The sequence below is a fragment of the Paramisgurnus dabryanus genome, chromosome 4, assembly GCF_030506205.2.
Source record: "Paramisgurnus dabryanus chromosome 4, PD_genome_1.1, whole genome shotgun sequence".
Taxonomy (NCBI): Eukaryota; Metazoa; Chordata; class Actinopteri; order Cypriniformes; family Cobitidae; genus Paramisgurnus; species Paramisgurnus dabryanus.
In genome coordinates, this window is record NC_133340.1 from 51,449,753 (window position 1) to 51,468,688 (window position 18,936).

General features: G+C 41.4%; 1 protein-coding gene across 1 annotated transcript in view; it reads left to right on the top strand.

Moving 5' to 3' along the window:
- The first annotated feature begins 4,520 nt into the window (after nt 1-4,520).
- Nucleotides 4,521-18,936, top strand: part of bora (bora aurora kinase A activator) — a 161,963-nt gene continuing 147,547 nt past the window's right edge. The window contains exons 1-3 of the mRNA XM_065295801.1: nt 4,521-4,629; nt 5,953-6,128; nt 6,228-6,334. Of these exons, the coding sequence (XP_065151873.1) occupies nt 4,584-4,629; nt 5,953-6,128; nt 6,228-6,334 (329 nt within the window). The 5' untranslated portion in view covers nt 4,521-4,583. The remainder of the gene's footprint in view (nt 4,630-5,952; nt 6,129-6,227; nt 6,335-18,936) is intronic.

Here is an 18,936-nt window from a genome sequence, read left to right on the forward strand (position 1 = left end):
CGGTATTACTCCGCGCCGGGAACTTTGTTTCTATTCTTGCAATTGGCAAAGGCGGATTATCCACTGATCTATATAAATGACTGGATTGCGCATGACGTCACACTTGTGAAGCCACCGCGCCGCCATGTTGGTATACCCAAACGTTCTATTAAATCAATGGACGTTATCAGATTTTAATGATAAAACATCACTTTACTCGTCTTCGTTTTTATATGTGAAGTTACCCTGTACATTATTACAACACAAACGTCCAAAGCATGTAAATAGTTATTTACTGAAAGTTGTACATTTTGCATTTTAATCAGTTTTTATACATTCATCTTTATTACAGTATCAGATCAGCAGACAGACCGCAGCATATTTAGTATTAATGACAATAAACGTGCTCATTCTGAAATCTAAATTATTGTACCGTATGTGCATGCAATAATTTGCTAGTTTTGTAATTATGTTATCTAAACTTACAAGTTACCTAAACTTATTTAGAGAAATAACGCTGACCGTCACAGTGTAGCTGAATGTCAAAAAAACTTTATTTATACCCATGTCATTAACAAATGCAACAGACACACTCACCTTAACGTTTTTTTTATAAATCCATTATACTGCCCGATTAAAACATAAACATTGCAAATAACACCAGAATTAACAAATACTTAACGTACACATATCCTAAAAATTAACCTTGTGTAATTGATACGCTGTAAAGGGGGTCAATTTTGATCATGATTTTGAATGGAAGTCAATGACGCCCTCTGCCGGTTGGGTATACCAAGATGGCGGCTCGAATTCTGCGCTGGCTTCACCTCACGCAGTTACATCAAGCGTTCTATGTGCAATCCAGTCATTTATATAGATCAGTGGGATTATCGCCACCAGCTGGGCTGGAGTGTCTATTATTCAAGCTCTCAACGGAAGAATATACGGGTGTGAGGCGTTTGGAAAAATAGGTCCACAAGTTTACAACCAATGGTAAAACACCTGTTGGAATGCGTCTTTTGCAGCGATTTGTGTGTGAGCATATCTGTGAAAACCCCTGACCACTCGGTGAGTTTCACGTCTTCGTAAACGAAAGTTTAATGCATTTTAGGAAGGATTGTTCCAGTGCACCTATAAAGCCATTATAGAGGTGGGAGGTGAAAAACAAACACCCGAAAATTCTGGGGGCAAGCGCATATGTCGAAATTTCAAAACCTTTCTATTTAATCATAAACAATCTAAAAACAGAGCTTTAAGTGTAAAATACCGAACTTGTCCTTTAAAATGAAAGTAAAGTTTGACGAGTTGACATGGGAACAGCGTTCAAGATATCAAAAATCCCTTCGCAATTTATCATCTACAATGTCTCAGCATCATGTTGACCACTTTTGGTGTCAATCGCATGAATATGCTAGAAGGACTGGTGGCGCTATACCCGGGAGTCACAATGAGTCGGGTCTGTCTGCGTCCTGCGAACCGGAGGCGTAAGTTGTAGTAGGCGTGACTTGTAGTAGGAGGCTTGTCTTGTACTTTTCTAAATCGCGGTCCACCACGTGAGATCTTCCTCTTTCACAGTAAAAAAAGCTCTTCTAAATCCTCTATTACACACTGCAAACTTTCGGGAGTGACAACCGCATTTAAATGCGCTAGTGAATCCCCTAAATGTTCGTTACATGTCTGTACGGAACAAGACTCACTCCCGAAAATGTGATGATTGACACAGAGATAACCATAGCAACATTCTGCCGTCTCACGTCTCTTTGACCAAAATAATTTAACAGCATTATGTTTTGCAATAAACCTCCGTCTTGAAGTTGTGCATTGCACGCATTTGTAAAACAGCGCGCTGTCATGCAGTGTTGCCAGGTCCTCGTGTTTTTTGTACGTACTGTTTTGGTGCTTAACCGTTTATGGCTTTTGGCTCATGAAGCGAACAAGTTTTTGGTGTTATTAAAGTGTGAAGGTGCCGGTCCCAATCTTTTGAGCTTTTAAGTAAAGCATTTGAATTTGTTTCGGTTTATTATTGGAATTTTCCTGTTCGCTTTTTTAGTGCAAGATCTGGCAACACTAGTCAGCAAACGCTCCTGCCTCTGTCAATTTCTGCACCGCATGCAAAAGACTTTTCCCCTTCTAGGAATTTAGTTTTTCAGAAGAGAGACCTGTAGGGGTGTAACGATTAACCGTGCAAATGCGCGTTTTCTCAATGAATGAATTTGAATGAATTACGGTGAAATCCAGGCACATCCGAACGCCAGGGGGCGCTCTTGTACAGAAACTCCCTTTGTGCCACAGAAGAAGTAGTATTAAGAATGCTATTCCAGGAAATGTCTACAGGAATATTTATATCACTGTTCTTCAAATTGTTTCAGGTATTTCACGATAAGAATATTTTAAATGATTTGGTTTAACGAGTGTTGCTTTTTTAAATGCACGTTATAAACCACTCCAACTCGTTATGATTTTAGATTGATAAGGACTTACTACTGACCAAATGCCGTAGTATACGCACAAGCTGTGCAGCCTTGCGATTCACAATCGATTTCAGACAGCCATTTTTACTGGGACACACAGTTGAATCGTTACATCCCTAGAGACCTGTCATATCCATGATGCACATTTTAACACTTTAGTTGTTATGTACACACTATGCAGAGTTTCTATAAATGCGGCTGTCCCTGCATTTTGCGGAAGTTGATTCGGTTGTATTATGCGGTTGTCAGAACAGGATTAAGCATTAAAAGATGTTGACAAAGTGACAACCGAATTAATAAGTAACAACCATATTAATAAATGACAACAGAATTAATATGCAGTGTGTACGGGATGTTCACGGTCTACATCGGTTCACGGATCACGCGAGCTCTCCTCGAGTACATCTCGGAAGTTAAAATGATAATCTTTTCCAAAATTGCCTAATTTGGAGGCTTCAAAAGTAATGCAGAGGTCAGGGTTGTAATTATTAAAACGAGAGAGAGTTTGTAGTAGGCCTGCAGTATGTAAGCTTATAATGTTTATGCATGTTTATAATGTACAACTGTGTGCTGCGTATGTATCTAATACGGGTTTGATTTATAAATATACAAAGGATAAGATAAAAAATAGACTCATAAGGCACTTCTATAATTTATTATAAATTATAATAATACCCCTGGCTTACTGTCGTTTTCTTTTTGTTGTTAATATAAACATCTGATGAAAAATGCCATTGTCATCACTTTCAATTATTATTAATCCCTGAACGTGTTAATATATACATTTTATTAGTACGAGTTATTAATAAATTAATTCATTGTATTTAATTTAATTAACCAGCAGAATCACAGTGCCAAAAACACCCCACCCTTACGTTTTTTGAAATATGCACAAATTGTATGCACAAAACGAAATTTACCATTAAAAGGCTTTTCGTGTTTTTTATGTGTTGCTTACGTTATCCTCAGCCTGTCCTAACCTGACCCATTTTCAAACAGCCTGTAAATGTTCTAATTTAATGAGAAATTCACTACAAACACATTGATGCACCCAGTAATTGCTAACATGCAAGCTTATTTTTAAATAAGTCTTAAAACTTTCATCATTTTAAATCTGACTTCGAGGTAGATCTCGCGTGGTGGACCACGATTTAGAAAAGTATAAGACACGCCTCCAACTAAGTCATGCCTACTACAACTTACGCCTCCGTCTTGCAGGACGCAGACAGATCAAGCGTGCCGCACAAGCCCTGAAAAGTAAAGCCAAAATGTCAAAAAGTTTGTTTTTAAAATAAGTTTGTGTTTAGTTAGTTATTTAATGATATAAAAACGGTAGTGTCACATCATGATTGACAGCTGTGATATCGTGTGATATGCACATTCTGTGAGAGTGAGGGCAGGGTCTTGGCCGTTTCTCAATATGCGTTCTTGTCTGTCCTTGTGAAACATCATCAGTCGCGGACCAAGTACTGTTCCAAATCAAAGTTCGCATAAAGCCCAAGTTCACATAAAATCCCCGGATGTGTTCTTGATCCACCCATTTTATCGAGGATGCATCAAATGAGACTTGTGTGGACTTATGACAGCGAAGTTTCCCAGAATGCATTTCGCGTCAGGAGTTCTTTCTTCTGAGTCTGAACTTGCAAGTTCGAACTACAAAGGACACAAGTCCGAGTTTGGCGTACTCGGGGCTGTTTCTCAATTCCAAGAACACAAAGAACGGACTTGTGTTCTCGTGGAGACTGGTCTTGCCAGGCGACCTCGGAAGAACGAACTTAGAAGGTCGCGAGAACACAGAACGCACTTGTGAGAATTGAGATGTCTGCGATCTTCCTGCTGGTCACGTGACTTCCCCAGATTTCAGCGCGCAAGTCTGCACTCGATGCAATATCAAGAACTCATCCGGGTATTTTCATGCGTCCTCTGTACTTGTGTTCTTGAGAATTGAAATTGAACTTCAACTGTTGATTGATGATGTAGAGCGAGGACACAAGGATGCAAGATCGCTGAAGAACGCATATTGAGAAACAGCCTGGGATTGAGAAACGGCTCTTTATTTCGCGGCTTTACTTCCTGCTCACTACTGCGCAGGACTGGTCCCGAAATCGCTACTGCGCAGACTCAAGACCCAAGATGTCAGCGCCGTATCGGGAAACTGGCGGGTTCACTTTTCACCAATGTAAGAGAGCGAACAGGCGTCGTCCAACTTTTTTACAGTCTATGAGACAGATACTGTTGGTCACAATAGGCACATCTATGAAATCGGAATCTTCAGACGAACAAACACCACGCATGGCATCCCAATAAAACCTTTTTTTGCCTTAGATATTAGACACTTTCTGTTTCTCTGATTTCGCCATGAATTTGCAGCGCATATCGTATCGAATCTATCGTTTTCCTAATTGTAATCAAATCGAAAGACCAGTGACGATTCATAGAAAAAAAGTGTGGGTAAAACAGGGGATGGAGAATATAAAAAATAATATTCAATTATAGTAACACAAACATCGTGAGTACGGTTTAACGTTACCTTTAATGACTCAGAAGCTCTTCTAAGCTCTTTAATAACTGATGACAGGGCCTCGGGATTGATCCCCTGTTCACAGAGACGCACACATATGGACAAAGACTCCATGTCCAATCCTGTATTCAGAAGCCTTGATATCTCCAGGAGTACTGGAAATAAGAATAAGCCCAATGTATAATTAAAACATTTTTAATATAATCATACAATGAAGCGAGCGAAAACGTCTCAATAATCTACACCTTAGTAAGCCAAAGTAGTTTAATTATTGCACTAAACGTATTAACGGTGTATTAAATTATGTATATGTATTAGCGTGCTGACACTTATCAAACCACATTAATCTTACCATCCATAGTCTCACGGACAGCATTCATGCTTGTGATACTGGCCATAAAGCCAATGTGCTAAAGGTAATACAAAACTCGGTATTACACCCATAAAACGTGGACACATCTAGTTCCTTAATTCCTTCCTGCTATTTATGATCATTTGTGCACGTAAAACCGTATGAGTTGCAACAAACAATACACACTATCTGATTGCAACCGAAAACTCTCTATTTGGTGTGGTTTCAATAAAGTTTAAAAAATTTCGAAAGGAAATGACGTGTAGTAGGTTGACTTGTCGCGTCATCTTATTGGTTGTTAAAAATTCTCATTGGTTGTTTAGCACTGTCTGCTAAATTGCGATTGGCCAGCACGACTGAGGCAAAATTAAATCAGACTTTCAAACAGTACACTGTTTGTGGAGTTCTGGTGTCGTGTAAGTATGTTTGATTAGTAACATTAATTTAATTAAATGTTGCGCATGTTAAGGTTACACGCTTAGTCAAGATAGAGAATACGATTAGTAATCGTATAATGTTAAAGCAGAGGTGATATATGATCAAACATGATGCTTTTAACACTAAGTTATTTGTGTAATTATATATTTAAGAATCTAAATCGTTTCACTTGTGTTACTTTCCTATTGAAGTCCAGCCTGGTTGGCTTTCAAAGATGGGAGATGTAGCAGAAATCCACATAACACCGGAAACTCCGGGAAGACCAGCTATTTTAAATCCGTTTGAGAGCCCAAACGACTATCACCGCCTGCATGAACCTCTTGTTCCCAGCCCGTCTGTGTTCAAAAGATCCAGGAGTTCATTAGCAGTGAGTATTTCACTTAGTATTCTGTGAACATAGAAATGAAAGTAACGTTAGCTTAATTTTTTTCTTAATTTCTGTTTTTATCGTTGATGTTCGTCCCAGACACCAGCAAAGTTTAAGTGGTCCATTGATGAAATGGCAAATTTACTTCCAGTGGAAATAGACCCAGAGGATATTCACCGGCAGACTGTTTTTCTAAGCCAAGCCAGGTATGTGTTGCTTTTGATATTAAAGCTCACATAACATACGCTGTTTCTGACCTATACAGTAGTTATACATTCTTCATGTATCCAAAGAGTCTTTAGTTTTGTCAGATTGATAAAAAATCGATCAGCTTTACAGATTCTTTTTGAATAAGCCCGAAACTCCTGGAGGTGTACTGCGGGTGGAGCGGGTCACATGCAAGCCACACACACAAAACATTATCCTTCTATCTCTGGATAACTTATGATTCACTGGGTGGGCGATATGGGCAAAAAATATATCACGATCAGTGGCGGCTGGTGCTAAAAAATTTTTTTTGGGTGGAGCAAACAAACTTAAAATCAAACTTTTACTGAAGTAATGCAGGACTGTAAATAGCCATTTATCAGGTGATGAATATCATACTGCTTCATAAAAAAGCTGAAAATGTTACAGTTGAAGTCAACTGTTAAAGCATGAAATAAATGTACTATGAATCTGTGAATTTGGGTATAAATTATACAGTATAATGTGGGTTTATTATCAGTAATGAACTAATCACGGTAATCATTTATTCACACACACACACACACACACACACCAGAGATTGTGTAAGACTTTTTCACTTGTAAAAATTATGCTATCAATTTTCTGTCATTTCATGTTTTAATATTAATAATTGTTTACGTTCACATGTTTGATTTCTAATCATGAACTTACAAGAAGGGCATACAAGGTATGTTTTAGGGATGCACGATATTTTTCTGATAGACAATTTATTGGCCGATATGGGTAAAAATGACGTCATTTTTAACGATCCGATTAATAACCTAAATCCGATAACTACATCCGATAAAGTACCTGTGCTGGTAAATCAATAAATCAGTCTGATATCCGCTTTCCGAGTGGAAATGACATGCAGCTTAAACGGTCGCTCTCATTACATCATCATCTGTAAACAAACTTTCTCCGGTCCATGACACATTATGAAGTTTTACGATAAAATAAAAAAATCACTCAGTGATTGACAGCATGATGCAGTCAATAGTGTTTCAACAGTTTTAGCATAAGATTTAGATTTATAGATGTATATGTTTCTCTGAAGATTATTATGATAGATGAAGATTCATTTAGTTCTGGGCAGAGAGTGAATGACAGCGCAGTCTTCTGGCAAAAGGGTGTTTTTTATATTTTATTGCTTTCAGTTAAAGGGGCATTATGTAGCTTATTAATTAAAAAAATCTTTAAGAGAGTTTTCATTTGTATATTTATGAGCCAACCATAATGTAATAGAAAGAATGACACCTTGACTGTCCTCCACGGTTGTCTCTATCAGCCTGTAGGCTCTTTTGTGTGTGGAGGAGTCGGGTCCGAATTTGCGCGAAAATGCAAAATGTGATGTCATGCCTGTGCTCGTCTACTTTGGCGTTCCATATAGACGCGTACGGCAGTCATTAGTAAACACCGGCAATCGCTAGCATGTTTCAAATGGACTCTGCAGACGGAAAGAAGCGACCAACCTCCAGCACAATCCAGACACCCACGGAAACTCCTTATCTAGTGCGGCCAAAATAGAGCGTGACCGGGGTCGGGGCAAAGACAAGAGTAAACATTGGATTGGCATTTGATTCTTGGAGGGAGCTCCGGTCAGCGCTGGGTGTGAAAACAGACCCCGAGCTGGCTTTCTTTTTACTGCAAAGGTAAGACATAGTTACCGACCATTTGTAATATATTATTTTATTGTTTTTGTGGTGTAATGCTAACGATAGCATGTAGCACAGGACCGTTTCAAAAGTTCAGGGCTCAACATAAAGGACTGCCCGGTTGCCCGGGGCAAGCGTGAGAGACGTTCAGGCCAGTAAAAAGGATTGTCACTTGCCCGACCAGGACAGTGCTTCATCCTCAGTCACTGAAATATATTTAATCAATGTGTATTATTTAACATCTTGGAAGCTGACATTTACTTAAGTAAAACACGACTAAAGAATTGATGCAAAATTTTGCACAGTTTGCTGTCAGTTTACAGTTAAAGCAGAAAAGTTGGGAGCTTTTTTCGTTGGAACATGTCTGTTGTATATGTATGCAATTATATTTGACACTGACATTTTTTTATTGGGGCCAGTGAAAATTTTGGTAGGGCCAGTATAATTTTTTTTTGCGTTGAGCCCTGAAGTCACTGTCTTATATGAATTATCTTTGTTCAGAGCACGAGTGCGTGAGTGTGTTTTACAGTGTAGTGTTACAAAACTTTTAGAAGTAGACTTGAAAATAGAGTTGAAAATATAAAGTAGCACTGCAACATTTTACTAAAATATGGTCTGTCAAACAATAACCTTACAGTACTATAACTTTTCTTACATCTGTAAACATGCCGGTGAATCTCAATGAGCTGTCAGTGGTTGCTACGGCAACTCTGGTTGTTGTGGTCATGCTCGTACGAGTGTGCCCACCGAGAATGAGCATGAGAATGGCTGCAGTTTCTATAACGGTGCTTCTGGAAGGTAGTTATTTTAGTTAATAAAGTTTTAAATATGGATATTTCTACAACAACACCTCGCGGATTACACTTAGAAGACCTTTATTTATCATCCTGGAGCCGTTTGGATTTATTTTGTGAAGGATGGACGCACATTTTTTTGGACTTGAAGGTCGTGGACCCCGTGACTTCACATTTAATTAACTGAAAGATCTAAAACATTTTCCAAAATTTCCGAACATGTGTTTGTCTGAAAAACTATGGACATATGCAACTCGGACAGCTTGGGGGTGAGTAAATCATGGGTTTAATATAATTTTTTGCCGAACTATCCCTTTAACACATGCAAGCACGTAAAGTTGAGTGATCACAGAAAGTTGGTAGGTATAGAGATTTCATCGGCCCGAACAACTTTCGCACTCAAACCTATTAGCTCTGCTCAACAGGAAGTCGGTCATTTTGGATTGTTTAAAAATTCATGCTGCGAACTTTTAAATACTTCTCCTAGGGGATTCATGGGATTGACACCAAACGTGGAGATCATGATTTCGAGACATTGGACTTGCTAAATTGCGAAGGGTTTTTGATAGCTCGAACGGTTCTGCCCTGGCGAGGCGATAAATTCATGGCGAAATCAGAGAAACAGGAAGTGTCTAATATCTAAGGTAAAAAAATGTCTTATTGTGATGACACGCGGGGTGTTTGTTCGTCTGAAGATTCCGATTGCATCAATGTGCCTATTGTGACTCACAGGTATAGTGCCACCACCAAGGGCAAGGAAATGCGTCAGTCACAAAGGGGACTTTTAAATACTACTCTTAAAGAATCAATGTGATTGACTCCAGAAGTGGTCAACATTATGCTGAGACATTGCAGATGCTAAATTGCGAAGGGTATTTTGATATCTCAAACTCTGTTCCCATAGCAACGTGTCAAACTTTACTTTCATTTTCACACATATTTAGGGATGAAACAATTAATCGAGTTACTCGATTAACTCGATTCAAAAAATTCTGCCTCGAAGCCTCGTTAAATTCCTATGATGCACACTATACATGCAAGGATCTGATCAGAGGTGGAAAGAGTAATAAAATATTGTACTCAAGTAAAAGTAAAGTTACTGGTCTAAAAATCTACTCAAGTAAAAGTAAAAGTAAGTCATTTTAACTTTACTCAGAGTAAAAGTTACTTTTTTTTACAGCGGAGAGAGGTGGATGATTCTAGTATAGTTCAAAAAGGACAAGGAAATATAAATCTCAAACTAGTTGTTTTTAATTGTAGGAACATCTTTACAATCAAAGTGCAATAACAAAAAGTTAATAAAATAAAAAGCTTTTTTTAAACTAAGAGGCTGTTTACACTTGGCATTAACATGCGTTTTCGTCGATCGGATCACAAGTGGACGACGTTAATGCCAGGTGTAAACGGTGTTCAAAACGTTTTGAGCTCGTCCACTTTCGACCACTTTCAACCACATTCAGAGGTAGTCGAAACCACTTTCGATCGGATCGCTTTGGAGTTGTGGAACGCATATGTGGTTGAATGCGTTCGAACCGCCACACGCGACCGCCTTCTCTCCGCCCATTTATCTGATCTGAGGTATTAAACACAAGGTTACGTCTTTTTTTGACTTCTGGCGTAAACATACGGTGAACAGCGCTATTTTTAGCCTTTCATTGATACAACTAAAGCGGCTGATCTCCGTAGTTTCGTTTTGAAAGCGTGTGAAAGTTGCGCGATCCTATTTCATCAATTGCGCTGAAAATTCAGAGAAAGCTCCAACATATAAACGTACAAAACACTATGCAGCATGTATACTTGCTAAACAAGCAGTTGACTCCGACATAATATTAGTTTGCGTCCATATAAACTCATAATTACTCCCGCTCGGGTTTGAATGACAGCAGAGAGACTCGCCCACCGTCTCACAGACCACCCCCTCACAGTATTCAGGACAGATGCGGTCGAAAGTGGACAAAAGAGACGGATTTAAATACCAGGTGTAAACGTAATGTGTCTCTCTCGTCCACTTGTGATCCGATCGATGAAAACGCATGTTAATGCCAAGTGTAAACAGCCTCTAAGAAACATTTATGGAATTGTTTAATGATTTTTACATGTGAGTTATGCACTTTTAAAGCAAACCTAATATGAGGTCAGCGGGTCTGCATTAGCACGCGCCTGTCTCTTCTTTCTCCATGGTTCCCTTTCGAGAGCGGTCACTCGAGAGCGGTCACTCGACGCTATTGGAAACTCCTCCCTCTTCCGGTTTCTGAAGCTTTTATTGAACAACGCCAGTGTTCTGGCCAATGCCGCCCATGACAGCCTTATAGGGGCGGGACTTCCGCTACTATATAGCCTGTTTAGGCGGCAAAATACTCAGATTCTTTCTCTTCACCGTGACTGAAGCGTCTCGCCGTAGTTCGTCGCACCCTTACACGTGTTCCGGCAGAATTTTACAAGGATTTTGAGCTTCGCTCCTCGAGTGAAGGACCATGTATCTTATGGACTCCGAGATATATCGAATAACTGCATTCTCGGCAGCAAACCGCGGCCGCCAGAGCGCCCTTGGTGGCAATGCTGTCAAACTGAGGAGAACATCGCGTACATTTCACGGTAACGTTAGCCGCCCTATTAGCCTCATACCCCCGGGGAATCCGAGGTTACCGACGCGGGAAAGACACAAGGCTTCCTTTCCCCACCTACGCAGTGCGGAAAATGCCAAAGTGTGCACAATACATTTACCGTTGCAATACCCTCTCATATATGTTTGTCCTGTACTTATAGCGCGCTTCGGCCGCTCCCCTTACATGATTAGACCCCCACCCTGGTGTCTGCTTTGTAATTTAATGCACTTCGGCCAGTGCTAGCATGCACAGACCCCCTTCGGCACAGGTCGCGTGCGAGCACAGCGTGCAGACGGCTCCTTTCATAAGACCTTCACCTGCGATATGGCCGTCTGTCACGCTTGTATGGATGTAACTTAATATTTTCCTTGGCTTCTTTGTGTGATACAGTGCGCTCTGGCTGATTTTAAACATTTCAGCCACTAGCACAGCGGCTGGCCTATCATAACATTATGCTCGCCTCAGGCGGTCCCGCATGAGCCGCGCCCATTTTGGCCACGTCACTACGCGAGCTATTTTGCGTAGCGTCATACGTACACACGGACCTGCTATTCTTTGGACGTACTGAGGGGGGCGGCAATACACCATTAATGTGTCTAAGCTGCCGTAAAAATTATACGAGAAGAAACGTTATGTATACAGAGAGTTATACTTGTGCCTGTTATCCATGCTACACTTATTGCTCTTCGTATGATCAGTAATGGTACCGCATCACACACACATTCACGCCCCTCATCTGTTTCGGGTGACGACGGGAATATGTGTTGGCTATGCTTAATGCTTTCAGATGTTGTTTGCAATGGCCGCTGACAGGCAGCGAGCTACCAATCAGCACAACATACTTCTGTGCCCTGTGTATTGACATTCCCTCTGCACTTGTCCTCTTTGAACTATGTGCCAATAGAGACCATATATATAGCAATATACAGCTCTTACGGAGGATACTCAGCGTGCAGCACTCAGCCATACTCTGAATGTGCCCGTAAACATGCGCTGCAAAGAAAAAGAGGGGAGGATAATGTCGGGTTTGATCCTTCGCACTGAGTAGCGATCCGTATCAAAACGCAATGCACAACTCACAATGCTCAACCCCGCTCACTATGCATCCGTTACACACGAGCTGCAGAGCAATGGGGACAGACCAAGTATAGCGAAGTGTGTTGAGTGTGGCCGCTCGCTTCGCACAGCGATCTGTCTCAACACACACACACACACACACACACACATCTAAGCAGTGCACAATGCATCTCGCACGCCCCTGATTGGTGGCAACGTTGCTCTATGCTTACGCATTGCACTATATATATATATACATATATATATATATATTTATACATTTCTAATAGCAGCCTATACGCCTGGCTATTAATGTATATTTGCATTGAATAGAGGCTTATTGTACTACATTGCACTGTATATATATATACATTCGTATATTTATATATATTTATACATTACTCATTGCAGCCTGCACGCCTAGCTTTTAATGTATATCTGCATTAAAAAGAGACTCATTGTACTGCTTGGCACTATACTCATACGTATATTTATATATATTTATACATTAATAGCAGCCTACACGGCTGGCTATTAATGTATATCTGCATTAAATGGAGACTCATTGTACTGCTTGGCACTATATATATATATATATACTCATACGTATATTTGTATATATACACATTATTAATAGCAGCCTACACGCCTGGCTCCCTGGCTGAAGGCAGTGAGCCGATGTGGATGTAAACTTTTAGGAGTTATGTTGCTGTACCAACAGAGGATTACTATTGTGCCTTACACATCCGTGCAGTGTTCGGGCAATATCTCACTACAAACACAGGTATCTGACTCCCTGTGTGCGTGAGGCGAGCTATTACTAAGTTGTTCATTCTTAAGGAAGTGTCTCTCTTTCTCTCTCGGGTTCTGCATCCGACCTTGCACAAAGCAGCAAGCCACTGCAGACCCAGACTTGGTTTTTATATGGCTCTATGTGCGGCAAGTGAGCCAGTGCCCTTCAGCGGATCACTCCGCTAGATGATTCACACACGTCTGGGTTGTGCACTGTGTGGTACAGTTCAGGAGTTTGCAACATCACTGTACAGCCGTTAACAAACTCTATTAAATGGCAACCTTGCTTCAAAGCACACAGTATGTAACTGGCACCCAACACGCACATACGACCAGTTACTATCCGTTCCAGTGTATAAGGAGTGTATCTCCTCGCTCGGTGCTATTGCAGAACCAAGCTCTGTTCTTCCATGGCTCTGTGTAACACACCATTGCTTTATGCCACACAATATGTAACTGGAATCCTGTGCGCTGCAATCCGTTACAGAAATGTCCCAGATGCGTGGAGTCGAATCTGAACTTGTATCCTGTATCCAGCCATCCAAGCGGTGAGCTGTGACAGGTTTGATTGGTAGGCACACACATGTGTGATCGGAGCCATTGCAAACATGTCAATATGGAGCTGCAACATCCCGATCGCTCAGCAATGTTTAGCCCATTACCTTACCCTGTACAGCACTCAATTCCTCCCTTGGCTAACGCCGCTGTGATACAGAAGGGAGAGAATTATGAACCCCCGCTTTATAGGGTATTTGTATATACTATTACCCAGAGCGGCTGCCAATTTGATTCGACACAGACCACCCCAGCTGTGCAGACCTGTCGCACAATCGGCGCACCGCGCCGGTACTGAGTCTGGAGTTTACGAACGGGTAATATAGTTTTTACCTGACGAGAGAGAGGTACAGCTTGTGCAGCCACTATTCTCTCACCCTAGACTATGACCTCTGTTGTGATAGGAGACTACTAGCCGCGCCGGTGGTGCTTATAGCAGGTTTTATTTAGACCCGCACACATTCACAGGGTGTAACGCTGTTCCCTCTTAGCTGAGCGAAATGCGCATCCTGCTATCTTATTGCCCGTTTGGGATTGTAGCAACCAGCCACAGACTCCTTTGATTAAGTGGTTCTGCATGCGTGCGTGTAAGCATATAAGCACGGTGTACATGCCAGCTTTACGTTTATGTGCTTGGTTGGGGATACAGACACGGGCTTCATGCGAGCCGTCCCTCTCAGGAGCACTCTGGATATGGGTCTGCTCTGAGATATTCCACCCGAGACACTGCTGTACTGGTGACAAATGCCTCCGTGGTTGACCGGCTTACAAGTTCACAGCGCACTACCTACTCTACCAGACAGCAATTTGCGCCTGCTCTTCATTAAGCAGCTCATGTCCTGGCTGCCGCAAATGCGACACAGACTTAAGGGCTGTTAAGGACTTTTGAATGTTTGAGATTGGTTTGGAAGTAATGAATCGGTACATGATAGTGGAAAGTGTAAGCTTTGTCCTTATCCCAGTTGCGCTTTGTATGAAACACGTTGTGCTCGGCCAAGTGCCAGCGGTTACGTGTTGCCCTAATTTGGTTTTGCTGCTTATACACGCAAAATCAGTAAAGACAGCGGGCCCTTTCTACAAGACGCCCTCTTTACGCAGGGCCTGTAATGGTGTGAAGCAATGACTTCGACCCGGTGCACTGTCACGTGTCGAACGTTCTATCTTTGCAGCAGTGAATAGATGAAGGAAAAGTGGGCTGTCTACTCCAAAGTTTTTTCATGCAGCTATCGCTGCATTTCTTGCTGGTGCCTTGGGTGCGCAGTGGCAGTGGAATTAATTCTCTTAAGTGAGAGAAGTGGCCAATCATTTGCATATTTTAGTGCCGTCATGGGCTGTACATGCCCTTAAGTGCCAAACCACATTCAGTGCATTTAGAGCACAGACGGTTGCATTCTACCTTCCCATCCAGCTGATGTGAGCTGTGCCCGGTATGAGTGTTATACATTTATCTAAGCACTCCGCTCTGACATTACTGTTAGAGCAACTCTTTATGCTTCAGAGAGGGGCTATGGCATTTGTTAACGATCGCTGTGACCTGCCCAGCTTATTCTAAGAAATTTCTCTGCTCCACCTAAGCAGTCAGCTGCTGGGATCCAGCTGGGTTCACTGTATCATTAGGTGATAATGAGGGCAGCACATTACTGCCACACTGGCATATCGGTGTTATTCTAATTCGGCAGTCGCACTATTCATAGTTTGTACTGGATTGCCAGTACAGCTGATGTATTAATATGGAGCCGCGTTTTCGCTTCTTCCTTGTACTTTCACGCTAGCTATCTTGGCCATCGTGCATCATATGTTAATACCAGCAAATACTCTGCGCGGATATGTTTGCTACCGCCCACATTGGGTCGGCCTAGCCGTTGCTGTTGTAATGTTACAGGTTGCTTATCTGCTGTAGGGCTGCAATAAGACCTACATGCAGCCTGTGACCGTATGCATTCTGTTCTGTATAAGCTCTTGATTGAGTCCCTAGAGACTAAGGCATCCAATCTACTGTGCGTTGGCTTACACAGACTGGACGGGGATTGTGCACCGACTCAGCGAAGCATTGCGGTGCACAGACTTGAGTAAGCTTCACTGGAGCTGCTCTTCACTGTTCTCACGGCGTGTTTGAATACATCCCCATAGCGTCAGCGGACGCAATGTCGAGTGACCGCTCTCGAAAGGGAACGTCTCGGTTACTATCGTAACCTCGGTTCCCTGAGAGACGGGAACGAGACATTGCGTAAGCCGCCGTGTCACTGCTCAGATCAGCTCTACTGTTCGTTCAATCGAAAGAATCTGAGTATTTTGCCGCCTAAACAGGCTATATAGTAGCGGAAGTCCCGCCCCTATAAGGCATTCATGGGCGGCATTGGCCAGAATGCTGGCGTTGTTCAATAAAAGCTTCAGAAACCGGAAGAGGGAGGAGTTTCCCATAGCGTCAGCAGACGCAATGTCTCGTTCTCGTCTCTCAGGGAACCGAGGTTACGATAGTAACAGAGACGTTCTTTTTGGGTGTTCCCCTGCCCATCAATCATCCGTTGCGCGTCTTTATCACCTAGCTTTTTTAAATATTTTTTTACTCATTAACGGATATGATTTAAAATGTAGCGAAGTACAATACTTTAAACAAAACATACTAAAGTAAAAGTACAGATTTTAAAAACTACTCAATTACAGTAACGTGAGTAAATGTAATTCGTTACTTTCCACCTCTGGATCTGATTCACACAGACCAGTGTTCAGGAAGCGGAGAGTAAATATGTCCACAAACGGCAGAGAATGTCTAAAGTTTGGGATCATTACATTCTTATCATTACATTACATTCAGCATCTGAACCGAAAACATCCACTGCTGTTTCACAAAGCATCGCTGAAACAAGGTAAAGAAGCCTCTTGATGTTCGCTAATTTTTATCCCATACTGTATTTGTAGCTATGTCTTTATGCGGTTTGACTAGATATGATGTTTTTAAGTAGTAAACTTATTCACGTTCAATTGCAAGCGAGTATAGCCTAAAAAAAAAACCTTCACGCATGCATGCATGCATGCACCCTCGTCTCTCTTACGCGACATCAGACCAATCGCGCAATGCATCACATATGCTTAAACTTTTATGAAGCCACGCAACAATAATTTCAGCATGCATTCACTGTATACACGGGGATGTGATATTGTGACGCGATTTTTGAAGGGATGCTTCACCTAAAATGCACACACACATTCTGGCTTCCATGTTTTGTGGGGACATTTCATAGACGTAATTTTATTTATTTATTTATTTATATTGTTAAACAGGAAAGGATTAAAACAATCGAACCTGACTCAGTATAAAACTGGTTTTCAGCAGGTTCCTGCTCTGCAGAACATAAATACCACACAGACAACAAACTCCAAAACAAAACAACAACCATACAAACACACAGACTAAGGGCGCACTCACATTATCCAAACCAAACCAAACCATGCCCCAGCGCGATTGTCACCCCTCCCTTCTCCCCCAGATGCACACACTCACACTGTACTTCTTATCGATCCGAGTCCGGGCGCGCTTTCGTCATTAAGATGCGATTGATTTGAAAAAAGCAGGAAGTAAAGCTCTCTCTTAATTTGTTGTAAGTGACCAAACAGGCAAACAATACAATCAGTGTTTCCCATACATAGGCTCTACTTGGGCGCTGCGCCCAAGTAAATTGCGACCCGCCCAGGTAAAAAAAATCACTTTACGAATTTCCGTATTTTCTGAACTCGACTGGATGACCCGTGTTTTGGAGAGAGAGAGCGCGAGAGCGAGAGCGAGAGGTGGGGGTCGGGTGACCGTGAAGATGATGCACGCGTCATAAACTCATCATCCAGCGCGGCAAACTGGATCAACTGCAGCAGCACATACGGAGCAGCCAGGGAAACACACTGCGACCAAAATGGTCGCATATGCTTATGTGCATATGTGTTTATAGCATCTAAGTTGGCTTCATTTTGTGTGCAAGCACGTTGTGTCTCTCCGGTTGAGTGTCCGTTCACGTGCTCTCTGTTTCTCAATGAATTGTGCGCGACGCGAAGCAACCTGTGTCACATTGCATCCTTTCATGTTTCTGAACTTGAGCAGAGTTTTACCATTAGAGGTCTTTCTTCACTGAGGACGCGGGACCCGTAAGGTTCCGGGTTTATATTTTAAATGGTCAGATGGGTCCGGGTCGGTCCTAGTTCATTACTTCGGGTCCCAAGTCCGATTAATATTGTGTGTAAAACCCGAGTCGATCGGAGAACGGCCGTGAGCGCTACCGCGCTAAAGCTCGAGAGCTGTTTTAGTGTGCCTCCGGTTTCTATGGCGATAGCAACTGGCTCTTGTCATGACCACGCGCCCCTTCATTTTCTTTTTCCCATTTTTTTATAATCTTACTATTAATAGACAATATCTTTACTAAAATCTAAACAGTTTGCACAGAGATTGTAGCAAAAAACAGTGCTAATACTGAATGAGCAAGCTCTAGCTGACTCAGGATATAAAAAACGCAAAGCTGTAATGTAAAGTCTGTCATCGGGACAGCAAGTAGACTTTTAAATCTGAAATAATTAGTGGATTAAGCTTTTTTTAATCGGCAAAAGAGAAATAGAAAGCAGAAGCAGTAAAAGTAGTATTATAGTATTGTATATAATTGAGTTTGATTTAAAGGGGTCATCAAATTGCTTCATATATCAGTGCAAAAACATAAAGTGTTTTCGTGGTGCTTTGACAAACAGTGTCAGCTTTGTTTATGGCAAAAAAAGTTTGGGGTGGTTAGATTAATGAACTATAATGTGAAATTAATATGAATGTTTTATAAATCAAAGTATTGTGTTGTGTCACACATTATTAGTTCTTTGTTACATGTATAGTAGACCATTTTTTGTCGGTGGATAATAATGATTGCCCTTTTCACCAGCTACCACCACAAGTAAATTTCAGATCTGTGGGAAACACTGGACAATACAATATGTTTTCGAGACAAATATGGTCTAATTTTACTATAAACAAATATCTTTTGATTTAACTTTCTGATTAGAATTTGTACATGCTCAAAATAAGTGAGATGTGAGTCAAGAGAGACTCCCAGATATTTGTACGTGGATACAACTGAGAGCTTTTGATTAGAAAAGG